The following is a 27987-nucleotide window of genomic DNA, read 5'->3' on the forward strand; positions in this document are numbered from 1 at the left end:
GTTACGGAGGTGGAGGTTGGTGGCCTTGGTGATGGAGCGGATATGTGGCCGGAAGCTCACCTAGGGGTCAAATACAACACCAGGGGTGCAGATGGTCTGGTTCAGCCTCAGACAGTTGCCAGGGAGAGGGATGGAGTTCAGTGGCTAGGGAAGGAAGTTTGCGGCAGGGACCGAAGACAATGGCTTTGGTCTTTCCAATATTTAGTTGGAGGAAATTTCTGCTCATCGAATACTGGATGTTGGACAAGCAGTCTGACAAATTAGAGACAGTGGAGAGATCGGTAGAGGTGGTGGTGAGGTAGAGCTGAGTGTCGCCAGTGCACATGTGGAACCTGGCATCGTGTTTTCGGATGATGTCGCTGAGGGGCAGCATGTAGATGAGAAATAGGAGGGGGACAAGGAGAGATTCTTGGGGGACACCAGAGGTAATGGTGTGGGAGCGGGAAGAGAAGCCATTGCAGGTGATTCTTTGGCTGTGATTAGATAGATAAGAATGGAACCAGGTGAGTGCAGTCCCACCCAGCTGGACAACGGTGAAGAGGAGTTGGGGGAGGATGGTGTGGTCATCCATGTTAAAGGCTGCAGACAGGTTGAGAAGGACAAGGAGAGATAGTTTACCATGGTCACAGTCACATAGGATGTCATTTGTGACTTTGATAAGGGCCGTTTCAGTACTGTGGCGGGGCGGAAACCTGATTGGAGGGATTCAAACATGGAGTTGCGAGAAAGATGGGCACGGATTTAGGACACATTCAAGGTTGGAGAGGAAAGGAAGGTTGGAGATGGGACGGTGGTTTGCAAGGATAGAGGGTCAAAGGTGGGTTCTCTTCCTCCACTGGCTGAGGGGCTTCTACATTCTGACGAGCTGAAATGAAAAAGGGACAAGAAGTAGGTTGGGTGTGAGGGAGAGCAGAGAGGAGCCATCTTTCCAATGAGTCGTTAAATCGAGGCCCCGTCTGCTCTCTCAGGTGGACATAAAACATCCCATGGCATTATTTTGAAGAAGAGCAGAGGAGTTCTCCCCGGGTCCTGGACAATATTTATCCCTCAATCAACATTAGTAAAACAGATTATCTCTGGTCATTATCACATTGCTGTTTGTGGGAGCTTGCTGTGCACAAATTGGCTGCCATGTTTCCTACATTAAAACAGTGACTACACTCCAAAAGTACTTCATTGGCTGTAAAGTGCTTTGGGACGTGAAAGGTGATATGTAAATGAGAGTCTTTCTTTTAGTGCTGAATGTGTAAGGATGAGGTGAGGAATGTTTAGTGAAGTGTGTTGTTCTGATTGCACGAAGGTGGGAGAGGGGAGTGTTGTACGTGTTGCAATTAATGTGGCTGTGAGTGGTCCAACTGTGATTAGAAAGTATTTCAACAGTGCTCTTACCTTGACAACTCCACTATCATTAAACTTTTTCCTGCATTGCATCCATATACTTGGAATAATGCTCCTGCCGTTGACTTCACTGGTGATCTCTCCCACCGCCTTCACATCAGCAGCCTGGAGGGCTTCCTGCCCGCTGGGGAATAAAGGATGTCCCTCCTCCTCTCCACACCCTGCACCAAGGCCTCCAGTGCAGCATCAGAGAAACTTAATGCCCACTCTCCCCCTCCTTCAGCCATTTGAATGATACAGCAGTTCTTACAGCCAGAATCCACCTCCTCTTTAAGAGGTGCTGGCTACCTTTAAGCAGTGTGTGCTCCTCCCGATATCCAGCCTCCCCAAGAGGTGTATTGATATTCCAGGCCATGTGTTGATCTCTGAGGTGTGCAGACTATCAGGAACAGTGACTAACCCGCAGACCCTGGTGTCCTGTACCTTGCCCAGAAAGGTCATAGTGAGCACCAATGCTGAAGGTGTGAGTGCAGCTTGCAGCCATTGACCCATTCACTCAGCCCCAAACTCTGCTGGCTCCCTGCCGCCTGTTGTAGCTCTTCTCTCCAGCCCTGCTCCACTTCTTGTCTAAACCAGTGGTGTATTTTACTTCCGTTAAATGCCCATGTCTCTTGATCAATTTGTTTTTCTGATGAAGTTAACTTACTTGTGCTCTCCTACTGATTGGTTAGTGACAGTGGGACCCTTTCCCCGGATCAGCTCAGTAACTGGTGATGTATTTAATCCAGGTGTTACCTCGTTCAGCTCCCCACCCAACTCCTCCTCTTGCTCACACTCCTGATCTCAATGCGGATTAAATGACAGATAAACAGGCCACTTGTTTCAATAAAATATTCATTACATTTCTGCAGCTATATTTCCAATAATTTGAGTTGATACCAAACATTTGTACAATGAAATAATGAAACATTTACACACAGAGAGACACAATGTTTAGCATTACATGTCACTATCGTTTAAATTCTCTCTTTTTAACTGGGAGTGAAGTTATCTTCATGCAGTTGGGGTTTTGTCGTCACAGTTTATTAGTCTTGGGGCCTGTTTTCCAGCTGTATGGCTGGGGTTCCGGGTAGACCAGGAATCCGGTGAAGGTGATGTATTTGCCATGGTTGCTGTAGGCTCCGTAGCCATCGTGCTGGTAACTGTACAGCCAGACATGGTCCCCCCTCTGCAGTGACAACATCAGGCTCTGGCTCTGCATCTCCCGCCGCTTGGAGTGGCTGTCATTGTAGATCATGGCCTGCACTTCGTCCTCGTTCTTCATCAGCTTGACCGACATGGTCTTGTAGGGCAGCTTGCCGATGTTAAAGGAGAAGTAGTAGGCCCCGGGCACGCGGCAGGTAAACACCCCCAGGGAGGTGTTAAAGTCCTCGCCGATGTTGACGAACTCCGTGTCAAAGGGCATGGGGTCATGCTTGTACCTGTCGCCATTGTCTCCCAGGAGGCTCTCTGTCCTGGCGGCAGAGAAGGCCGACCGTGGGGCAGGTTGCTCAATCAGGGAAGGCCCTCCTGCGGTCGGCTGCTCCTCTCCCGCCGGGGCCGACTGCTCGGCCAGAGTGGGCATGTCCTCTCGCAGGTGGTTCCCGGCCAGCTCGACACTGTTCCTTTCCGTGCTCTCGTGCCAGGTCTCCAGCTGACGGGGGGTCTCAGTCTGCTGGGATGCGCCACTCTTCCCAGAGTAGGGGTCGCTGTCGGGATAGATCAGGTAGCCGTTGAAGGTGGTGTAGGGTCCCATGTTGCTGTACAGCGCGTACTTCGGGTCACCATGCAAGCGGAGCCACACGGTGTCACCGCGGTCCAGCCGCAGCATGGCGCTCTGACTCCGCACCTTGCGCTCCTGCCGATGGTGCTCGTCGTACACGATGACTTGCACCTCATTTCTGTTCTTCATCAGCATCACCGACAGGCTCTTCTTGGGGTACTTGCCCACGGTGAAGGAGAAGTAGTAGGCCCCGGGTACGCGGCAGGTGAAGAGGCCCGTGTGGGGGTCAAAGTCACGCCCGACGTTCACGTACACCTTGTCGAAGGTCACCACCATCCGGGGCCCCCCCACCATGCTGTTGGTCCTGGCCGCCGAGAACGCGGACCTGTCCTCTGCCGCCTGCTCCATTGGCACACTCAACACCTCCAGGCACATCACGTGACACAGCAAGCCAATCAGCAGCTGCGTCTGTGGCAACATCATTTCCTGTGAAATAAAAAAAATTTAAATTAGAGATCACTTAAGTAAAACTCGGAGGATTGGGCCTAGATCAGGGAGCCTGAGCACGAGGCCTAGATCAGGGAGCCTGGGCACCAGGCCTAGATCAGGGAGTCTGGGCTCCAGGCCTAGATCAGGGAGCCTGGGCACCAGGCCTAGATCAGGGAGCCTGGGCACGAGGCCTAGATCAGGGAGTCTGGGATCCAGGCCTAGATCAGGGAGCCTGGGCACCAGGCCTAGATCAGGGAGCCTAGGCACGAGGCCTAGATCAGGGAGCCTGGGCACCAGGCCTAGATCAGGGAGCCTGGGCACCAGGCTTAGATCAGGGAGCCTGGGCACCAGGCTGAGATCAGGGAGCCTGGGCACCAGGCTTAGATCAGGGAGCCTGGGAACTAGGCCTAGGTCAGGGAGCCTGGACACCAGGCCTAGATCAGGGAGTCTGGGCACCAGGCTTAGATCAGGGAGCTTGGGCACGAGGCCTAGATCAGGGAGCCTGGGCACCAGGCCTAGATCAGGGAGCCTGGGCACCAGGCCTAGATCAGGGAGTCTGGGCACCAGGCCTAGATCAGGGAGCCTGGGCACCAGGCCTAGATCAGGGAGCTTGGGCACCAGGCCTAGATCAGGGAGCCTGGGCACCAGGCCTAGATCAGGGAGCCTGGGCACCAGGCCTAGATCAGGGAGCCTGGGCAACAGGCTTAAATCAAGGAGTCTGGGCACCAGGCCTAGATCAGGGAGCCTGGGCACCAGGCCTAGATCAGGGAGCCTGGGCACCAGGCCTAGATCAGGGAGCTTGGGCACCAGGCCTAGATCAGGGAGCCTGGGCACCAGGCCTAGATCAGGGAGCCTGGGCACCAGGCCTAGATCAGGGAGCCTGGGCACCAGGCCTAGATCAGGGAGCCTGGGCACCAGGCCTAGATCAGGGAGTCTGGGCACCAGGCCTAGATCAGGGAGTCTGAGCACCAGGCATAGATCAGGGAGTCTGGGCACCAGGCATGGGTCAGGGAGCCTGGGCACCAGGCTTAGATCAGGGAGTCTGGGCACCAGGCCTAGATCAGGGAGCCTGGGCACCAGGCCTAGATCAGGGAGCCTGGGCACCAGGCCTAGATCAGGGAGTCTGTGCACCAGTCCTAGATCAGGGAGTCTGGGCACCAGGCATGGATCAGGGAGCCTGGGCACCAGGCTTAGACCAGGGAGCCTGGGCACCAGGCCCAGATCAGGGAGTCTGGGCACCAGGCCTAGATCAGGGAGCCTGGGCATGAGGCCTAGATCAGGGAGCCTGGGCACCAGGCCTAGATCAGGGAGTCTGGGCACCAGGCCTAGATCAGGGAGCCTGGGCACGAGGCCAAATCAGGGAGCCTGGGCACCAGGCTTAGATCAGGGAGCCTGGGCACCAGGCCTAGATCAGGGCGCCTGGGCACCAGGCCTAGATCAGGGAGCCTGGGCACCACGCCTAGATCAGGGAGCCTGGGCACCAGGCCTAGATCAGGGAGCCTGGGCACCAGGCTTAGATCAGGGAGCCTGGGCACGAGGCCTAGATCAGGGAGCCTGGGCACCAGGCCTAGATCAGGGAGCGTGGGCACCAGGCCTAGATCCGGGAGCCTGGGCACCAGGCCTAGATCAGGGAGCCTGGGCACCAGGCCTAGATCAGGGAGCCTGGGCACCAGGCTTAGATCAGGGAGCCTGGGCACCAGGCCTAGATCAGGGAGTCTGGGCACCAGGCCTAGATCAGGGAGCCTGGGCACCAGGCCTAGATCAGGGAGCGTGGGCACCAGGCCTAGATCAGGGAGCCTGGGCACCAGGCCTAGATCAGGGAGCCTGGGCACCAGGCCTAGATCAGGGAGCCTGGGCACCAGGCCTAGATCAGGGAGTCTGGGCACCAGGCCTAGATCAGGGAGCCTGGGCACCAGGCCTAGATCAGGGAGCCTGGGCACCAGGCCTAGATCAGGGCGTCTGGGCACCAGGCTTAGATCAGGGAGCCTGGGCACCAGGCCTAGATCAGGGAGCCTGGGCACCAGGCCTAGATCAGGGAGCCTGGGCACCAGGCCTAGATCAGGGAGCCTGGGCACCAGGCCTAGATCGGGGAGTGTGGTGATTATTCTTTATGTTAGTAAGAAGTATTGTGATTGGTTGTTTGTTTCCTGCCTTGGGATATATGCTGTAATCTCATTGGTAGTTGATGTCATGTGATTTGTGGTGGCCATCTTAAATTCAGTTCTTTCTAGCTTTGGTTGGGATTGGGTGTGGAAAGATGTGCTACAGGATTTTAAAGTTAATAAAGCCTAGATTAGAAAGGCAAATCTATTCTTTATTTCAATTTATTAACTTTATGTCAGAATGGAGCGATATCTTCAACCAGAACGATTCAATGCTGACCCTAATTCTGCTGGAGTGGATGATAAATGGAAACACTGGTATTGTACATTTAAAAACTTTTTGGGCGTGTTGGATCAAGAGTCTCTAAATAAGTTGAATATGCTGATCAACTACATTGCTCCGGTTGTGTATAAGTATATTTTGGACTGTAAAACTTACGAAGTGGCTGTTTCTACATTGGAAAAGATTTTTGTTAAACCAAAGAATGAGGTATTTGCACGTCACCTTCTATCTGCCCGTAGGCAGCAGGTGGGAGAATCTTTGGATACTTATTTACAAGCACTTCGGTGCCTTAATGTTAATTGTAATTATAAGGCCGTGACGGCTGAAGAATATAAGGAAGAATCGGTACGGGATGCTTTTATTAATGGATTACTGTCTAGATCAATTCGTCAGCGGTTGTTAGAAAATAAGACTTTGGCTCTTAAGAGTGCTTTTGAGCAAGCTTCTACATTGGATGTGGCTCAGAGAAGTTCGGATTCTTATGCTCTTTTTAATCGGCCTGTGACTGTGGTTTCGGCAGTTCCGGATGAAAAGGAATTATGTGGACTTAATAGGAGTGGTTTACTAGATTCTGAAACAGTTTCTACTTCGGCGGCTGTTGCCTCTAGGATTCAGAAGTGTTATTTTTGTGGGAACGTCCGGCACCCTCGTCTGAAGTGTCCTGCTCGGGAGGCTGTGTGTAGTAAATGCGGCAAGAGAGGTCATTACGCACGTGTGTGTAAATCATCAGGTTCAATTACCTCCTCTGTGACTATTCAGCCTTTAGATAGGGCGTTTATTGCATCAATTTCTGCTGCATTTGCTCATGGCCTAAACAAAGCTATAGTTACGGCCCAAGTTAATGGGTTGGAAGTGAAGGCCCTTATAGATACGGGCAGTACCGAGAGTTTTATAAGTCTTCAGTTTGTGAAGGAGAAGCATTTGAAAATTTCGCCTGTTACGTAACAGGTGTGTATGGCTCAGACGACTCTCACTTCACAAGTAGCTGGTTGTTGCCTTGTGAAATTGATTCTTCTAGGTAATACGTATACTGATATACGCCTATCTGTTTTGCCTAATCTCTGTGCGGATATTTTGATTGGTCATGATGTGCTTCAGTTACACGAGTCTCTTAGTCTTTCATTTGGAGGGACTAAGCCACCTTTATCTATTTGTGGATTAACCTCTTTATCCATTTCTCCATTATCACTTTTTTCCAATTTGATGCCGGATTGTAAGCCAATTGCTACCAAGTCAAGAAGGTATAGCAGTCAGGATAGAGAATTTATTAATTCTGAAGTTCAACGTCTCTTATTGGAAGGAATCATTGAACCTAGTTGTTCGCCTTGGCGAGCACAGGTAGTTGTCACGACTAACGAGAGACATAAGAAACGAATGGTGATAGACTATTCCCAAACTATTAATAGGTATACTCAATTAGATGCGTACCCCTTGCCTAAGATTGATGAGCTTATCAACAAAGTATCTCAGTATAAGGTTTTTAGCACTATTGACTTAAAGAGTGCTTATCATCAGATTCCGATTGTTAAGAAGAATCAACCATATACGGCCTTTGAGGCTGGTGGAAAGCTGTATCAGTTTTGCCGAATACCATTTGGTGTTACAAATGGTGTTGCTTGTTTTCAACGGACAATGGATGCTTTTATAAGTGATAACTCTCTCTCTGACACCTTTTCACACTTAGATGACATCACAGTGTGTGGCAAATCAAGGGTGGAGCATGATTCTAATTTAAAAAGATTCCTTCAAGCTGCGGAAAAAGTTGGTTTAACTTTTAATAAAGAGAAGTGTATCTTTTCGACCACTGAGGTAAATCTATTGGGGTATATTATCTCAGGAAACAAGATTAAACCAGATCCAGAACGTCTGCGACCATTGATTGATTTACCTTGTCCTACTAATTCTAAGGCTTTGCAACGAGTTGTTGGACTGTTTTCTTATTATTCTAATTGGATTGCAAATTTTTCACAGAAGATCCGGCCTCTTATTCGGGTTACGACATATCCTCTATCATGGGAGGCCAGGACGTGTTTTGATAATTTTAAAAAGGATATCCTTGGAGCAGTTGTGCATTTTATTGATGAGCAGGTTCCTTTTGTGATTGAGACGGACACTTCTGATTTTGCAATTGGGGCTACTCTGAACCAAAATGGAAGACCTGTGGCCTTTTTCTCACGTACCTTGAACAATAGTGAAAAAAGGCATTCTTCAATAGAGAAAGAGGTGTATGCAATAGTAGAAGCACTGCGTAAATGGAGACATTATTTATCGGGGCGACATTTTACGTTGGTAACTGATCAAAAGTCTGTGTCCTTTATGTTTGATGTCAAACATTTTGGAAAGATTAAGAATGATAAAATAATGAGGTGGAGGATTGAGTTGGCATGTTACCATTTTGATATAGTTTATCGTCCGGGGAAGGATAATGTTGCTGCTGATGCACTGTCGAGGGCTTATTGTTCTGTGATTCACGGAGATACGCTTATTAATCTTCACAATGCCTTATGCCATCCTGGGGTTACGAGGATGATACACTTCGTACGCAGTAAGAATTTGCCCTTTTCAGTTGAAGATGTCAAGCGGATGACTTCATCATGTTCTATCTGTGCTCGGTGTAAACCGAATTTCTTTAAGCCTCAACGAGCTCATCTTATAAAGGCTACTTCTCCTTTTGAACGTTTGAGCGTCGATTTTAAGGGGCCTCTTCCTTCAACGACTCAAAACCGATATATATTTACTGTTGTGGATTAGTTTTCAAGGTTCCCTTTTGCTTTTCCTTGCGCAGATGTATCAGCTGTTACAGTTATCAAATGTCTGACTCAACTTTTTGTTATCTTTGGGATGCCTGCGTATATCCATTCGGATCAGGGAAGTTCTTCTATGTCTTCCCAGTTGAAGGAATACCTTCAGAGTCGGGGAATTTCTACTAGTAGAACTACCCCGTATAATCCCCAGGGTAATGGACAGTGCGAACGATACAATGGGGTGATCTGGAAGGCAGTTATGTTGGCTTTGACATCCCGGAACCTTAAGAATACACAGTGGGAAATGGTACTGCCTGATGCCCTGCATTCCATTAGATCATTGCTTTCAACGGCTACTAATGTGACCCCCCATGAAGGCTCTTTAACTATCCGCCGAGATCTACTACGGGATATTCGGTACCTTCATGGCTTACTATGCAGGAACCTGTGCTGCTTCGACGCCATGTTAGATTGTCAAAATATGATCCTTTAGTGGAGGAGGTGGAGCTGTTGGAGGCAAATTCCCAATATGCTCATATTCGATTCCAAGATGGGAAAGAAAGTACCGTTTCAATTAAAGACTTGGCTCCTTGTGGTGGCCAGCCCTCTTCTGAGGATATTAACAATAGTCATGATTCAGATAATGTGGATGCTGTTACAGATACTACGAATATTTCCAATCCGATTGCAGATAATTATACTTCTATTAGTCAGCCCTCGATGGATGTTTATGATCGTCCCAGTTTACCTCCTGATGGGATTTCTAATCCGGAAACCGTTGAGAATCGGGATATGGATAGCCTTCCTGCAGAAGATACTTCTGTGTCTCCTGGTGTGGGAGGGCAAGGAATTTCACCAAGGTTAAGAAGGTCGACACGAACAAGATATCCGGTCGACCGATTGAAAATGGACTTTTAAATTGATAGTGGTGTTTTAAAATTGTTGAAATATTATATTATATTGTTTTAGTTGAGAGATACTTAATACTTATGTGCAATGTTACTATTTGTTGTTGTCACTTAGTATTGTGTCATGTTAAATAGTTTTATTCTTGTCTGTGCATAGTTTTAGTTGTAAATAATTAATTATAAATTGTAAAGGTTATTTAGGTTGGAGTATATTTTAAAAGGAGGGGTGAATGTGGTGATTATTCTTTATGTTAGTAAGAAGTATTGTGATTGGTTGTTTGTTTCTTGCCTTGGGATATATGCTGTAATCTCATTGGTAGTTGATGTCATGTGATTTGTGGTGGCCATCTTAAATTCAGTTCTTTCTAGCTTTGGTTGGGACTGGGTGTGGAAAGATGTGCTACAGGATTTTAAAGTTAATAAAGCCTAGATTAGAAAGGCAAATCTATTCTTTATTTCAGGGAGTCTGGGCACCAGGCCTAGATCAGGGAGTCTGGGCACAAGGCCTAGATCAGGGAGCCTGGGCACCAGGCCTAGATCAGGGAGCCTGGGCACCAGGCCTAGATCAGGGAGTCTGGGCACCAGGCTTAGATCAGGGAGCCTGGGCACCAGGCCTAGCTCAGGGAGCCTGGGCACCAGGCCTAGATCAGGGAGCCTGGGCACCAGGCCTAGATCAGGGAGCCTGGGCACCAGGCCTAGATCAGGGAGCCTGGGCACCAGGCTTAGATCAGGGAGCCTGGGCACTAGGCTTAGATCAGGGAGCCTGGGCACTAGGCCTAGATCAGGGAGCCTGGGCACCAGGCCTAGATCAGGGAGCCTGGGCACCAGGCTTAGATCAGGGAGCCTGGGCACCAGGCCTAGATCAGGGAGCCTGGGCACTAGGCCTAGATCAGGGAGCCTGGGCACCAGGCCTAGATCAGGGAGCCTGGGCACCAGGCCTAGATCAGGGAGCCTGGGCACCAGTCCTAACGTGGATTCTAACAGAGGCCCCCTTAGTCAGCTTTATTAGTGCAGTGTCCGCCATGGCTCAGTGATAGCACTCTCCCCTCTGAGTCAGAGGGTTGGGAGTTCAAGCCCCACTCCAGAGACCTGAGCCTGTAGGGTTCTCAAAATTCCCACATTCCCCAGAATTATTAATAAAGTGACCCTGAAGGACGAAGTTATAAGGAAACCCAAAACAAAATGGCTTTTGGACCTCGTGGCAGAAGCCTGCAAGATTGAAGAAGAGCAGGGCCCTGCAAAAACGGCAGGTCAGATGACATGCCTGGGTCTGTGAGGAACTTGTTATTTCTGAAGCCAGACATTAGATAATGCAGAATACGCATTCTTTATTTCTGAAACCAATCAACTCAGGAAAGACTTAATCTTCAACCCATCAAACCTTTTGCATAAATAATTGGTTACAGTTCGAAGTAGCCACCAAGCCAGGAAAATGCCGACTAAACATTATGAATAACAAACACCGAGACATTAAGGAACATTTAACAGCGGGGCAACCACCCAAAAAGCAGTTAAAGTGAATGACTATAATCACTTTAACGAGCCTGCCAAAATTAGACAAAGAACTAACCCTGATTTGGCGCGCAGATAACGAACCTCCGAAATAGTATAATTGTAGGCCCACCGGTAACCGAACTGAGAGATGGGACTCGACACAGGACTCAAAACACACAGGACGCATGGGGCAGCAAGCGGGCAGGCGAGACGAGGTGAACGGCAAGGCCAATAAGCAGAGAAGGGCAGCGTAGAGAAGTGTTGGGGACAATCGGGCACACACCCCGGTCCAGGCATAAGCTGACGTTCGAAGCAAGGGTAGAAGAAGAAGCCAACGACCATGAGCACCGCGGTAACAAAGGGCCAGGTAAACTATACATTCGGATCATTACCACTGCACAGGTAACGATCTAGGCCACCGCGACCAAGCCAACACCGAACCCCAACCGCAACAAAGCTTCGATGACCAGACCACTACCAGAAGAACAAAACCCGAAGTTTCCATTCTGCAAGGTAAAGTACCCAACAAAGACTTTGCTCCCTATCTCTAACGGAGGAAAAGAGGGTACTTTACTCAGATGAATCCACCGCCACGCCCTGGGACCAAGTGACGACGGCAGGCCCCAAAGGACACAAAGAGCGAACCCCAAAAACCGCAACCGGCCCAATCGACAGGATTCGACCTGTCCAGAAAACCTTATTGGTGAGCATAATCCCTGGCCCCTCACAGCACAATTAGTTAGGTATTGGGGGTGGGACAAGGGTAAGGGGATTAATACTGTGATTTTTCCCTTGATGTGCCGTGTGTTCCCCATTCCTAATTAAGTGCACTCTTGTAAGTCTGTAACTATTCTAGTAATTTTTCCAGTGTTGTAAATTTATTGTGCCTTTTAATAAAAATACGGTTTTCTTGTACCAAACCAGTTGTCTACTCCAATTCTGTATCGCCGCCTGTACCTAAGTCCGGTGTCTAGAACCCAGGGGTGTGGGAGCGATTCGAAACGCTCGGGAACCCAGTCAGAGGTGAGCTGACTGCACACACGCCACCCGCTACAAGCCCATAATCCAAGGCACAAGTAAGGAGTGTGATGGCATACTCTCCACTTGCCTGGATGAGTGCAGCTCCAATAACACTCAAGAAGCTCGACACCATCCAGAACAAAGCAGCCCACTTGATTGGCACCCCATCCACCACCTTAAACATTTACTTCCTCCACCACCGGCGTACCGTGGCTGCAGTGTGTACCATCTATAAGATACACTGCAGCAACTCGCCAAGGCTTCTTCGGCAGCACCTCCCAAACCCGTGACCTCTTCCACCTAGAAGGACAAGGGCAGCAGGCGCATGGGAACACCGCCACCTCCAAGTTCCCCTCCAAGTCACACACCATCCTGACTTAGAAGTATATCGCCGATCCTTCATCGTCGCTGGGTCAAAATCTTGGAACTCCCTACCTAACAGCACTGTGTGAGTACCATCACCACACGGACTGCAGCGGTTCAAGAAGGCGGCTCACCACCACCTTCTCAAGGGCAATTAGGGATGGGCAATAAATGCTGACCTTGCCAGTGAGGCCCAGATCCCATAAGTGAATTCAAAAAAAAATCCAGACTGACACTCCAGTGCAGTGCTGAGGGAGTGCTGCACTGTCAGAGGTACCGTCTTTCAAATGAGACGTTGGGGCAGTAATTCCTCCCCAAACGCATGAGTATGGAAGGGGTACTCACGCGTCTGGCCGGAGGAAATGCCGGTTTTCAGCATGCACAGCGCATGCGCTGAAAACCGGCATTTCCTCTCCTCTAACCCAAGAGGTGAAGAGGCTAGCGCATGCGCTGTAGGCGGCAGCGCGTGCGTCTTGGATTTCCTCTGTTTTGGAAGATTTGCGCATGTGTAAATGCCTGCGGTCTTTACGCTTGTAAAAAGCACATGTAAGTATTTATTTTTACAGGTAAGTGGTGTTTTAGTGCAATTTAGAATTTTTTTTCCCACAGGTTTATTATTTTAAAGAAACTACAATAAGGTAAGTTTAGTTTTAGACCCTTTTTATTAAAAAATTATTTTTTTCAAAAAGAAATTATTGGTAAATTATTTTTTAAAACTTATTTATACTTAATTTAATGATTGGGATGTTTTTTTAAATTTTATTTAAAGTTTAAGTAGTGCTTTGGGGTGCAGTACTTCTCATGAGTTTGACAGTTCTTACTCTCAAACTTATGAATGAAGTTTCCCCTCCCCTGATTGGCTGAACAGTGCTCACCTGATCCCAGCCGGCACATCGCACTAACTACGCCGCTGGGTCAGGTTAGCACAGCGCGCCGAGATCAGAACCGGGCCACTGACAGGAAATCCACTGCGGGCCAGGTTTCAGATGTCGGCGCGCCGGGTAAGTGCACATCGGGGGCTTGCACGCGCGGCAAGCCCCCGACACCAAGTTCTGGGCCGTTAAGCCGAAGTCCCATCTGCCCTCTCAGGTGGACATAAAAGATCCCTTGGCACTATTTCAAAGAAGAACAGCATTGTCCTGACCACCAAAATCAGATTAACTGCTTGTTCATCTGTTTGTGGGATCCTATTGTGTGCTCCTTGACTGCTGCAGTTGCTCGCAGTGATTGCACTTCAAAATGGCTCATTGGCTGGGAAGTGCTTTGGGATGTCTAGAGGATGTGATAAAGCGTGTTGTAAATGGGTTGTAGACGGTACCTCCGACACTGCAGCACTCCCTAAATCCCGCAATGGGGGTGTCAGCCTAGAGTCTCTGGAATGGGGCTTGAACCCAGAACCCTCTGACTCAGATGTGACAATGCTTTCACTAAATCCATAATCTTTCTTTGTATTATAACTGTCCTCAATGTTAGGGGACGTCTGTAAATTTCTGAAAAATTAGTTGTGTACACAATGTACGTGGGTGGGTAATGTCCTATTCAGGAAGGAAACTGGCCAAAGCGACTTGCTCTGGTCCAAAGCACAGACCTGGTGAACCCACTATTATTAGAGGGATAGAGACTGAGATTTGGCTCAGGCCCCATTTGACTGGCCTCTAGCTGAGTGTTGTTCATGAACTTAAAAGTTTTCCCAATTCATATCTCCCGCCTTGTGTAACTCCCCTTTAATTGTCCCCATCCCTTTAAATTTGACTGGCACATGTTTACATGAGTGTACAATCTGGGGGAGGGTTTAAACTAAGATGGCAGGGGGAGGGGGACAGAGGAAAGGGAAACAAGAATAAAAGCAAAAGAATGGAAGGAGAAAAACAAAAGTGGCAGTCAGAGAAATCAAGGGTTTAAATCAAACATGGCCACAGTAAATAATAATTCTAACAGGTCTAAGAGCATTAAAAAATAAGCCTGAAGGATTTGTGTCTTAATGCGAGGAGCATTTGTAATAAGGTGGATGAATTGGGTGCACAAATAGAGGTAAACAAATATGATTTTGTTGGGATTACGGAAACGTGGCTCAAGGATGGCCAAGGCTGGGAACTCAACATCCAGGGGTATTCGATATTCAGGAAAGCTAGGCAAAAAGGAAAGGGAGATGGGGTAGCATTACTGGTTAAAGAAGGGATTAACACAATTGTAAGGAAGGATATGAGCTCTGATGATGTGGAATCTGTATGGGTAGAATTGAGAAATACCAATGGGCAGAAAACGTTAGTGGGAGTGGTATATAGACCTCCAAACAGTAAGGCGGAGGTTGGGGATGACATTAAAAGGGAAATTAAAGAAGCGTGCAATAAGGGCACAGCAGTCATCATGGGTGACTTTAATCTACATATAGATTGGGCTAACCAAATTAGTAATAATACTGTGGAGTAGGAATTCCTGGAGTGATTATGGGATGGTTTCCTGGACCAATATGTCGAGGAACCAACCAGAGATCAGGCCATCTTAGACTGGGTATTATGTAACGAGAAAGGATTAATTAGCAATCTTGTTGTACAAGGCCCCTTGGGTCGGAGCGATCATAATATGATCGAATTCTTCATTAAGATGGAGAATGAAATAGTTGACTCAGAGACTAGGGTCCTAAATTTAAATAAAGGAAACTACGATGGTCTGAGGCGCGAGTTGGGTAGGATTGATTGGGGAATGTCACTCAAAGGGTTGACGGTGGAGAGGCAATGGCAAACATTCAAAGACCGCATGGATGAACTACAGAATTTGTTCATCCCAGTTTGGCACAAAAATAAAACAAAAAAAGGTGACTCAACCGTGGCTAACAAGGGAAATTAGGGATAGCATAAGATCCAAGGAGAGGACATATAAATTGGCCAGAAAACGCAATAATCCTGAGGATTGGGAGCAATTTAGGATTCAACAAAGGAGGACAAAGGGATTAATTAAGAAGGGGAAAATAGAATATGAGAGTAAGCTTTCAGGGAACATAAAAACTGACTGTAAAAGCTTTTATAGATATGTGAAGAGAAAAAGATTGGTGAAGTCAAGCGTAGGTCCCTTGCTGTCAGAATCAGGGGAATTTATAATGGGGAACAAAGAAATGGTAGACCAACTAAATACATATTTTGGTTCTGTCTTCACAAAGGAGGACACAAATAACCTCCCAGAGATGCCGGGGAACATAGGGTCTGATAAAAGGGAGGAACTGAAAGAAATCAGTATTTGTAGGGAAATGGTGTTAGGGAAATTGATGGGATTGAAGGCCAATAAATCCCCAGGGCCCGATAATCTACATCCTAGGGTACTTAAGGAAGTGGCCCTAGAAATAGTAGATGCATTGCTGATCATCTTCCAACATTCGATGGAATCTGGAACAGTGCCCATGGATTAGAGGGTAGCTAACTTTACCCCACTATTCAAAAAAGGTGGTAGAGAGAAAACGGGGAATTACAGACCGGTAAGCCTGACATCGGTAGTGGGGAAAATGCTAGAGTCCATTATAAAAGATGTAATAGCAGAGCACTTGGAAAACAGTGACAGGATCAGACAAAGTCAACATGGATTCACAAAAGGTAAATCATGCTTGACTAATCTACTGGAATTTTTTGAGGATGTAACTGGTAAAATAGATAAGGGAGAACCAGTGGATGTGGTGTATCTGGACTTTCAGAAGGCCTTCGATAAGGTCCCACATAAGAGATTAGCGTGTAAAGTTAAGGCACATGGGATTGGGGGCAAGGTATTGACTTGGGTAGAGAACTGGTTGGCAGACAGAGAGCAAAGAGTTGGAATAAATGGGTCCTTTTCCGAGTGGCAGGCAGTGACTAGTGGGGTACCGCAGGGATCGGTCCTTGGACCCCAGCTATTCACAATATATATTAATGATCTAGACAAGGGAACTAGATGTAATATCTCCAAATTTGCAGACGACACAAAGCTGGGTGGGCGTGTGTGCTATGTGGAGGATGTCGAGAAACTCCAGGATGATTTGGACATCTTGGGTGATTGGGCAGAAACATGGCAGATGCAATATAATGTGGATAAATGTGAGGTTGTCCACTTTGGTGGCGAAAACAGGAAGGAAGATTATTATCTAAATGGCAATAGATTGCGAGAAGGGGAAATGCAACGAGACCTGGGTGTCCTTGTGCACCAGTCACTGAAGGTAAGCATGCAGGTGCAGCAGGCGGTTAAGAAGGCAAATGGTATGTTGGCCTTCGTAGCGAGAGGGTTTGAGTACAGGAACAAGGATGTCTTGCTGCAGTTGTACAGGGCCTTGGTGAGACCACACCTTGAGTATTGTGTGCAGTTTTGGTCGTCTTATCTGAGGAAGGATGTTCTTGCCATGGAAGGAGTTCAGCGAAGATTCACCAGGCTGATACCTGGGATGGCAGGAATGACATATGAGGAGAGATTGGGTCGATTGGGCTTGTACTCGCTGGAGTTTAGAAGAATGAGAGGTGATCTCATTGAAACTTATAACATTCTGACAGGACTGGACAGACTAGATGCAGGAAGGATGTTCCCGATGGTCGGGGAGTCCAGAACCAGGGGACACAGTCTAAGGATAAAGAGTAGGCCATTTAGAACTGAGATGAGGAGGAATTTCTTCACCCAGAGAGTGGTGAACCTGTGGAACTCTCTACCACAGAAGGCGGTGGAGGCCAGTTCATTAAATATATTCAAGAAGGAGTTAGATATATTTCTTAAGGCTAAAGGGATCAAGGGGTATGGGGAGAAGGCAGGGACAGGGTACTGAATTTGGATGATCAGCCATGATCGCATTGAATGGTGGAGCAGGCTGGAAGGGCCGAATGGCCTACTCCTGCTCCTATCTTCTATGTTTCTATGTTTCTATGTTTCAATCAATGGAGTTTGCACCTGGAATTGTGAATCGATAAATCCAAGTTCACCATGAAATTTGTGTGTTACCAGCATGTGGTGAAGTAGAATACAATTATTTTAGACTAGAACTAAAGATAAAAATTACCCCCATGGAGTTCGACTGAAAGTGCTTTCAGACATGGGGGCAATTCTAATTGCCACCTGCCCATTGCTCGCCTGATAAATGAGTGGCTGGCAGATTAAGGCAGCATTTATTTGCAACATCAGTGGGTTGGACCAGCTTTCTGATTGGAGGACAAGGTACACCGAACAGTTTGTCTGGAAAGTGTAATTTGATCCAGCCTGCTTTAGAGTACCTGAAATGTATAACTTGATCCAGTCTTGTCGGACAGACTATAGAAAGTGGCAGTGTAGATAGCTTTGTGAAGATCCTCTGTTATCTAGTGTTCTGCAATAGTAATTATAGTTGTCCTGTAATGAAGTGACTGTGTGTGTGGGGTCCATGTATGTGGGGTAGATGTCTGTGGTGTGCGTGTGTGAGGATGCATGTGTGGGGTGTGTGTATGTGGGATGTGTTTCTGGGGTGCGTCTGTGGGTATGTGTGTAGGGTTCATTTGTGTGTGTGTGTGGGGTGTGTTTGTGTGTGGGGTGTGTGTGTGTGGGGTGCGTTTGTGTGTGGGGTGTGTGTGTGGGGGGTGCATTTGTGTGTGGGGTGTGTTTGTGTGTGGGGTGTGTGTGTGTGGTGTGTGTGTGGGGTGGGAAGGGATTTAATTCTCTATCTGCATTGAAAGTTCATCAGTACAGTCACACCAGGACAGCCCGTTCACTTGCTCCGTGTGTGGAAAGGGATTCACTTAGACATCCAACCTGCTGACACACTAGCGAATTCACACTGATGAGTGACTGTTTAAATGTTCTGACTGTGGGAAGAGCTTTAAAAGCCCTTGGTTCTGATGATACACCAGCGTACATACACTGGAGAGAGGCCATTTTCCTGCTCCGTGTTTGGGAAGAGATTCATTCGGTGCAACAACCTGCTGGCACAGCAGTGAGTTCACACTGGGGAGAGACCGCCTGCTCAGTGTGTAAGAAAAGGGATTCACTAAATCATCCAGTTGGAAGAATGTGATCCACGTCTAAGAGCTCCTGACCTTCTCTCCTCTCCTCTCCCCCCCGAGCTCCTCTCCCTTTTCCTCTCTCCTCTCCTCTCCCCCTCCAAGCTCCTCTCCCCCCGAGTTCCTCTCCTCTCCCCCCAGCTCCTCTCCTCTCCCCCCGAGCTCCTCTCCTCTCCCCCCAGCTCCTCTCCTCTCCGCCCCCAGCTCCTCTCCTCTCCCCCCCCAGCTCCTCTCCTCTCCCCCCCCAGCTCCTCTCCTCCCCGCCCCAGCTTCTCTCCTCTCATCCCCCAGCTCCTCTCCTCTCCCCCCTGTTATGTATTGTGTGTTCTCCTCCCACCTGTGGTGGCACTGTCACAGCAGATACAGGGTTGGGTGTACTCTTGGTTAATTTTAGCTCTCTTTGTTCAGAACTCTCCAGAACTTTCCTTTCCTTCCTGAATAAAGCACTTCATGTTTGAATCTCTGGGTTCTGAGTTCTAATTGTGTCTAGGTAGAAAGGTACCGACACAACAAAGTGGCGATGAGGATCGGATGAATCTGCGTTGTGGGAACTTTCTTGTTTTCAACTACAAAACACTCAGAACAGAGATTGCAGCATCACATTAACGTTATGGGTGCAGTGAGTAAACAGAAATTTTAATTTGAAACGTGAGATGGCTACTATATTAGGAAACATCGGTGATTTTGATGAAAATGTGGAGCAATGGAGCGCTTATATGGAACGTTTTGACTATTTTGTTTTGGCGAATGCGGTGGCAAATGAAAAGGTTGTGCCTACCTTTTTGAGTGTAATGGGGCCGAAGACATTCAATTTACTTCGCAGCCTTGTGCAGCCAGATAAGCCAGGAACTAAAACATATAAGCAACTAGTGGAAATTCTTGGAGCACATTTTTCACCAAAACCTCTGGTTATTGCTGAGAGATTTAGATTTCACAAACGGAATCAAGAGGAGGGGGAATCAGTGATGATGTTTATTGCTGCTTTAAAAAGGTTGTCAGAACACTGCGAGTTCAAGGAGGTGCTGAATGACACCATTAGAAACAGACTTGTGTGTGGTCTGCAAAGTGCAGCCACACAGAAGCGCCTTCTTACTGAGGACAACCTTACTCTTGAAAAGGCCATTGAAGTTAGTGTCTCCATGGAGATGGCGGAAAAGGAGGCTCACCAGTTGAGTTCAACAGGGAGAGTTCACAAGGTGTCGTCTGTGCCTAAAGGTGCGCGGAACGGCACATGTTACCGTTGTGGGAAAACGGGCCATCACGCTAATGACTGCTGGTGTACGGAGCTGGAATGCTGAAATTGTGGCAAAAAGGGTTACATTGAACGCGCCTGTAGAGGTAAAAAAAGGACAGAGCTGGGAAGCATGAAAGCAAAATGTCTGTATTTGGACAAGAGAGGAAAAAGAGTGTTCGTTCAGTGCAGCATGATGGAACAAGCAAAACAGAGGGGAGCGACACCTCTGAGGAGGAAGAGGTGCATATACTGACGGTTGCAGGTGGTTCAAATGGCTACTGGGTATCACCACTGGTGGAGGGACAATCAGTGCGGATGGAGGTGGACACAGGCACGGCTGTGTCCCTTGTTTCAGACACTGTCTACAACAAAATGCTAAAGCATCTTACCCTTCAGCCAACAAACATTGTGCTAAAGACGTATACCGGCGAACCTGTGGCCATGAGAGGCGCCATTGAGGTGACAGTTAAATTGAACGGACAGACTGCAAAACTGCCACTATATGTGGTAAAGGGAAATTACCCATCGCTACTGGGGCGTGCGTGGCTAGAGAAAATCACGCTGGACTGGCCTGCAGTCCACATGATGTCAAAAAGGGAGTCAGGTCTGACTGCAGTGTTAAACAAACATGCAGAACTCTTCAATGGGGAACTTGGGAGCATGAAAAAGATCAGTGTGAGACTGGACATTAAACCTGACAGCAAGCCGAAGTTTCAAGAAGCCCGACCTGTACCCTATGCAATTAGGCCAAAAGTTGAGGCTAGTCGAGAATGGAGTCCTGGAGCCTGTGAGCGTGAGCAAATGGGCCACACCCATTGTTCCTGTTCTGAAAAAGGATGGATCTGTTCGAATCTGCGGGGATGTTAAAGTGACTATTAACCCGGTGCTGTCTGCGGAACAGTACCCTCTTCCCCTCATTGATGATCTTTTTACGGGCCTGGCTGGAGGGCAAAAGTTCAGCAAAATAGACTTATGCCAGGCTTATCTACAAATGCATGTCGATGACAAATCAAAGGAGCTGCTGACAATTGTGACACACAAGGGGCTATACAGGTACTGCCGCCTTCCGTTTGGAATTACGTCGGCCCCTGCTCTATTCCAAAGGGCAATGGATCAGATTTTGAGTGGACTGCCAGGAGTCCAGTGCTACCTGGACGACATCCTTGTCACTGGGACAAATGAGGAGGATCATCTTCTGAACTTGGATGCGACACTACAACGACTGAAAGGGTACGAACTCAGAGTTCGTAAAGACAAATGTGAATTCTTTCAGTCTTCAGTTGAGTACCTGGGGCATGTGATTGATGCTACTGGCCTGCATAAGGTGCCGTCAAAGGTCAAGGCAATCGTGGAGGCCCCAGCACCCCAGAATGTGAGCCAGTTACGTTCATTTCTGGGGCTACTTAACTAGTATGGGAAGTTTATTCCAGACTTAGCAACATTGCTGAAGCTGTTACATCAGTTGCTATGTCAAGGCAAAACATGGAAATGGACTGAACTGTGCAACGAAGCTTTCGCCCAAGCAAAGAAAGCATTGCTGAAATTGGAGGTCCTGACACACTTCGACCCAAAGCTACCCGTGCAGCTAGCATGTGATGCATCACCATATGGGGTGGGAGCAGTCATATCCCACATCATGCCTTCTGGTGAAGAGAAACCTATCGCCTTCGCATCACGCACCTTGAACAAGGCCGAGAGTAACTATGCGCAGATCGAGCGCGAGGCCTTGGGAATCGTTTTTGGAATTCGAAAATGTCATCAGTACCTGTTTGGGAGAAGGTTCACACTCCTGATGGACCACCGTCCATTGACTTCAATCTTCGGGCCCCACACCGGAATTCCGTCTCTTGCTGCAAGCAGGATGCAAAGGTGGGCTTTACTGTTGTCAGGACACACATACAACATCAAATATCGCAAATCAGACTTGCACGGCAACGCAGACGGTCTCTCGAGGCTACCCTTGCCTGTTACTCCCCCAGAGCCTCGTCAGATAGACATCTTCTCCTTTAGACAAGTGGAGGGAGCACCTGTCACGGCAGTTCAGGTGCGAAGGTACACCCGCAACGATCCAGTCCTGTCTGAGGTAATGGACGATGTCATTCGAGGGAGAGCTATAGGAGATTCTCCTAGTTTGAAACCTTACGTTTCAAAAAGAAATGAGCTCTCCGTCCAGGCAGGTTGTCTTCTTTGGGGACGCCGTGTCATCATTCCGCCACCTCTGAGGGAACCTATATTGCAACAACTTCATACAGGCCACAGTGGGATGGTTCGGATGAAGGAAATGGCAAGAAGCTACTTCTGGTGGCCAGGTCTCAATGGAAATATTGAGGAGAAAGCCAAAACATGTTCCCCATGTCAAAAGGTCCGGAATGTTCCACAGCTGGCAACCCTACACCCCTGGGATTGGTCTGCAGAAGTGTGGCAGCGAGTACATGTGGACTTCGCCGGTCCTTTCGAAGAGAAGATGTTTATGGTGGTTGTGGACGCTCGTAGCAAGTGGCTGGAGGTCGCTGTGATGAGGTCTACCACGGCAGAGAAAACAATTGAGAAACTTGGTGAGATGTTCAGCCGTTATGGCTCACCGGAACAACTCATAAGTGACAACGGTCCACAATTTGTATCACAGGAGTTTGCAACCTTCCTGCATGTGAATGGTGTCCAACACATCAGGTCTGCGCCCTATCATCCCTCTACTAACGGCCTGGCAGAAAGGTTCGTGCAAACTTTGAAGCACGCCTTGAAGGCATCGCAAGGTCAGGGCTCAATCCACCAACGTCTGAACAGCTTCCTGTTATCCTACAGGAACGAGCCGCATGCCACAACCAAAACGTCCCCCGCTTCGCTTATGATGAAGAGGCAGTTGCGGACAAGTTTTGACTTACTCAAACCTCCAAGGGCAGAACAGGTTGTCCATTGTCAACAACAAGCTCAAGTTGAAAAGAGAGAGAAAAGAGCCAAGGAGAGACGGTTTCACCCTGGCGAGCACGTCCTAGCTTGAAACTACAACACTGGACCGAAATGGGTTCCTGCTACGGTGATCGCGCAGACGGGCCCTGTGTCTTACACGGTTGAGACTGCTGAGGACGTCGTCTGGAGAAGACACACAGATCAACTGTTGCTAGGAGCAGAGACAGCCACAGAGGCTCCAACGGCTGGTTGGCCTGAACTGTTTCCGGATGATACCGCAAACCAGCATCCTTTGCCACAGTGCTCTTCTCCAACACAGGAAATCATAGAAACTGTTCCACCTGTGCAAACTCCTGACTTTCGACTGACACAGGCACCTTCTCTATCTAGGCCTGTGTCAATGCCTACTGCTGTGGAAGCCAGCGATGACCGCCGGTATCCTGTAAGAGAGCGGCGGCCTCCAAGACGCTTGGATCTGTAGGCTTAGTGACTTAGCCACAAGACTGGGGCAGAATAAACCCCAGGGTAAAGTCAGGGTTTGAGGCAGTCGACCTCTACCCTTGGTTAGTTGAATGCATTGAAAGTAACTTACCTGTTGAGGAATAATGTGGACCTTTCATTTAAGAAGGGCAGAATATGTTATGTATTGTGTGTTCTCCTCCCACATGTGGTGGCGCTGTCACAGCAGATACAGGGTTGGGTGTTCTCTTGGTTAAGTTTAGCTCTCTTTGTTCGGAACTCTCCAGAACTTTCCTTTCCTTCCTGAATAAAGCACTTCATGTTTGAATCTCTGGGTTGTGAGTTCTAATTGTGTCTAGGTAGAAAGGTACACAACACCCCCCCGCTCCTCTCCTCTCCCCCCAGCTCCTCTCCTCTCCCCCCCAGCTCCTCTCCAGCCCCCCGCTCCTCTCCTCTCCCCCCAGCTCCTCTCCTCTCCCCCCAGCTCCTCTCCTCTCCCCCACAGCTCCTCTCCTCTCCCCCCCCAGCTCCTCTCCTCTCCCCCCAGCTCCTCTCCTCTCCCCCAGCTCCTCTCCTCTCCCCCCCAGCTCCTCTCCTCTCCTCCCGCTCCTCTCCTCTCCCCCCCAGCTCCTCTCCTCTCCCCCCCAGCTCCTCTCCTCCCCCCCCAGCTCCTCTCCTCTCCCCCCAGCTCCTCTCCTCCCCCCCAGCTCCTCTCCTCTCCCCCCAGCTCCTCTCCTCCCCCCCCGCTCCTCTCCACCCCCCTCAGCTCCTCTCCTCTCCCCCCCAGCTCCTCTCCTCTCCCCCCCAGCTCCTCTCCTCTCCCCCCAGCTCCTCTCCTCTCCCCCCAGCTCCTCTCCTCCCCCCCCAGCTCCTCTCCACCCCCCAGCTCCTCTCCTCTCCCCCCAGCTCCTCTCCTCTCCCCCCCAGCTCCTCTCCTCTCCCCCCCAGCTCCTCTCCTCTCCCCCCCAGCTCCTCTCCTCTCCCCCCAGCTCCTCTCCTCTCCCCCCCAGCTCCTCTCCTCTCCCCCCCAGCTCCTCTCCTCTCCCCCCAGCTCCTCTCCTCTCCCCCCCCCAGCTCCTCTCCTCTCCCCCGGCTCCTCTCCTCTCCCTCCAGCTCCTCTCCTCTCCCCCCCAGCTCCTCTCCTCTCCCCCCCAGCTCCTCTCCTCTCCCCCCAGCTCCTCTCCTCTCCCCCCCAGCTCCTCTCCTCTCCCCCCAGCTCCTCTCCTCTCCCCCCCAGCTCCTCTCCTCTCCCCCCAGCTCCTCTCCTCTCCCCCCCCCAGCTCCTCTCCTCTCCCCCCAGCTCCTCTCCTCTCCCCCCCAGCTCCTCTCCTCTCCCCCCAGCTCCTCTCCTCTCCCCCCAGCTCCACTCCTCTCGCCCCAGCTCCTCTCCTCTCCCCCCCCCGCTCCTCTCCTCTCCCCCCCGCTCCTCTCCTCTCCCCCCCAGCTCCTCTCCTCTCCCCCCCAGCTCCTCTCCTCTCCCCCCCAGCTCCTCTCCTCTCGCCCCAGCTCCTCTCCTCTCCCCCCCTGCTCCTCTCCTCTCCCCCCCAGCTCCTCTCCACCCCCCAGCTCCTCTCCTCTCCCTCCCCAGCTCCTCTCCTCTCCCCCCCGCTCCTCTCCTCTCCCCCCCAGCTCCTCTCCACCCCCCAGCTCCTCTCCTCTCCACCCCCCAGCTCCTCTCCTCTCCCCCCCCAGCTCCTCTCCTCTCCCCCCCCCAGCTCCTCCACCCCCCCCAGCTCCTCTCCTCTCCCCCTCCTAGATTTGTTAAGAATCTCATGTTTAATAACCTAGATTTATGACCCACTAAGACACACGTTTAAACTGAACATACAGAACTGGGTTTCCTTTCTCTCTCCAATTGAGCTCTTTGAAAGGAGGACGCTGCTTTCAGCCTGGATTTCTCCCGACCGGCCCTATTTGAATCTGTAATCCATTATTTCTCACAGCTGGGACTGGTCTGACTGTCTGATTTGTCCCAGCACGACACCCCACTGACATTGACTATCAGCTGTCAGTGTTCAGGGGGAGCAGAGTGCACAGAGGCTGGTCACAAAGCCCCGTGGAGATGCTATCAGCATTGGAGTGCTTCCCAACAGAGAGTGAACACAGACTCTTATTGTTGCAATCCTCTCTTTTACCTGGTCTGTCACAAGCTCAACATCTCTCAAAATGCACAAAACAGTGAAAGCGGCAGAAATCTCAGAGAGGAGCCTGTTGGAGCCCTCCATGGGATTAGCCCACATCCTGAGGAAAACCCCTGCATCAATGTGAGAATGAATTCCAGGCTGGAATCTAGTCAGGGGCTCAGATAGCTTATATTCTATCAGGACCATGTTGGTAGACTGTGCTATATCATGATGATATTGGCTAACCACAGGCTGTGGGATGGCTGGATTACTCCCAGGGCAAGCTTGCCCTGTACTTCCAGAGCTATCTGTTCCCTTGCACCCATTGACACGGGGTGTACGTGTAGCTGCACTCCAGGGCCTGCCCGAATCCCCACGGGCCCTCCCCCCACTGTACATTGGGCAGGGAGGCCTACGGATTAGGTCAGAACCCAGATAGGTCGTCTTCCTACAACCCACTGATATTCACCCTGAAGTCATAGCCAGAATCCCCCTGCACAGCACAAGGAGCGGTCAGGCTCCCCAGTTGTAATAGGCTCGATCTCTCTCCCTATCTCCTTGGACTCTGGTTTGGACTTCGGTTCCATGTGAAGGTGACAGCTCTGGACTGGGAGCCTCAGTCAGAGCTGATCTGTACTTGGACTTCACACGTCAAAACTGACTGGTACAGACTGACCTGAACCAAACCGAGAGATCGCACAAAGGGCAGCGGGCTCAGTGTTTGGGGCACTTCTCACAGGGCAGATCGTCCCAAACTCAGCTCAGCACCAACAATTCTAATCCACTCCCTGAGCTCAGACTCAATATCGGGAGAGTTTTCGTGGAATTATAGAAATGACAGCACAGGAGGAGCTCTCTCCTGTAACCCCATTCCTCCAGGTCCTTTTATATTCCTCAATTTCAAATATTTATCCCATTCTCTTAAATGATGTTCTACTCTACCTCAATAGCCACGTGTGGTGAAGGATCCCACAGTATAATAGTCCTCAGTTCAAGGACCTTCCTTCTCCATTGGTTCTTCCAATGAGAATCCTGAGTCTCCGTCTCCTTGTTCCCCATTCGCCCACCAATAGAAACAATCACAGCATTTACCCACAATAAAGTCCCTTCACCCACACCTTTATTTCCTGCTTCTCTTGGTGCCACCCCACTCATCACAATGCTGCTGCTCCTGGCTCTGCAGAAAATGCTGGTTCCCACATCCACCCACTCCATTCCCCAGTCTCCTTCTATCCTCACCCCCTGACTTCCAGTCTTTCTCTCTCGCTCTCTCTCATCGTGATCCCATTCCCAACTCTCACTCCCCGGTCACTCTCCCCTGTCCGCCTGTTTACTGTGACTCTCTTCCATTCCCCCGAGCTCCAACCCCATGTTCACCCTCTTCCAACCCAGCCTCGCACCTCTCCCCGCGGTCACAGAGAAGGAGGGTGAGCATATCTGCTCCCAGGCTGGTAGCACACGCATGTCCTGAAAGCTGGTGCCGACCTCTTGCACTGATTGTACTGTCCAGCGGGTGGCAGCAGCACCGCATCCTGAGACACAGCTCACAAAGCCTGGCTGATCGGCAACACCTCCTGATCCCACTGAAAGGAACGGTAGGACATCAGGGCGAGGAGCAAGGAGAACACGATCCTCTGTAACAAAATAACTTTCAAAACTGCCTTATCGAGCTTGTTCCTGAGGGGGTGTAACCCGTGCCAGCACTGACGGCCCCTGTCTAGGACTTGGCAGCAGATGACCCGTTACTGACCTGTCAGCTCAGCTCATCTCCGGCATAAAGCCAGCAACATGACTGAACCAAACACTGCAGGCAACAGAACCCACGACATCTCACTGTTAGACATTTGACAAACATCTCCCGACTGACACACACCAGCCTTGTGTAGCAGTCTAGCAAATCACAAACTAATGCAGACTGTATCTCACTCCCTATATATAAACCTCCCGAACCCCTCGATTAGATTCCAGCCTGTATCTCACTCCCGGGTATCTGTTCTATATATAAACCTCCTGAACCCCTCGATTAGATTCCAGCCTGTAACTCACTCCCGGGTACCTGTTCTATATTAAACCACCCGAACCCCTCGATTAGATTCCAGCCTGTATCTCACTCCTGGGTACCTGTTCTATATATAAACCCCCCGAACCCCTCGATTAGATTCCAGCCTGTATCTCACTCCCGGGTATCTGTTCTATATTAAACCACCCGAACCCCTCGATTAGATTCCAGCCTGTATCTCACTCCTGGGTATCTGTTCTATATATAAACCACCCGAACCCCTCGATTAGATTCCAGCCTGTATCTCACTCCCGGGTATCTGTTCTATATATAAACCTCCTGAACCCCTCGATTAGATTCCAGCCTGTATCTCACTCCCAGGTATCTGTTCTATATATAAACCCCCCGAACCCCTCGATTAGATTCCAGCCTGTAACTCACTCCCGGGTACCTGTTCTATATATAAACCTCCCGAACCCCTCGATTAGATTCCAGCCTGTATCTCACTCCCGGGTATCTGTTCTATATATAAACCCCCCGAACCCCTCGATTAGATTCCAGCCTGTATCTCACTCCCAGGTATCTGTTCTATATATAAACCTCCCGAACCCCTCGATTAGATTCCAGCCTGTAACTCACTCCCGGGTACCTGTTCTATATATAAACCACCCGAACCCCTCGATTAGATTCCAGCCTGTATCTCACTCCCGGGTATCTGTTCTATATATAAACCACCCGAACCCCTCGATTAGATTCCAGCCTGTATCTCACTCCCGGGTATCTGTTCTAT

The 27987-nt window shown here is 49.6% G+C and overlaps 1 protein-coding gene across 2 annotated transcripts in view; it reads right to left on the reverse strand.

The window, feature by feature from the left end:
• Positions 1 to 2221: 2221 nt before the first annotated feature.
• Positions 2222 to 27987, reverse strand: part of c1qtnf4 (C1q and TNF related 4) — a 193376-nt gene continuing 167610 nt past the window's right edge. For both annotated transcript variants that reach the window (XM_086008457.1, XM_086008456.1), the window contains one exon: positions 2222 to 3586. In XM_086008457.1, the coding sequence (XP_085864583.1) occupies positions 2414 to 3583 (1170 nt within the window). In that variant the 5' untranslated portion in view covers positions 3584 to 3586 and the 3' untranslated portion in view covers positions 2222 to 2413. The remainder of the gene's footprint in view (positions 3587 to 27987) is intronic.

The sequence above is a fragment of the Somniosus microcephalus genome, chromosome 15, assembly GCF_052327205.1.
Source record: "Somniosus microcephalus isolate GS21.2 chromosome 15, FLI_Smic_1.0, whole genome shotgun sequence".
Taxonomy (NCBI): Eukaryota; Metazoa; Chordata; class Chondrichthyes; order Squaliformes; family Somniosidae; genus Somniosus; species Somniosus microcephalus.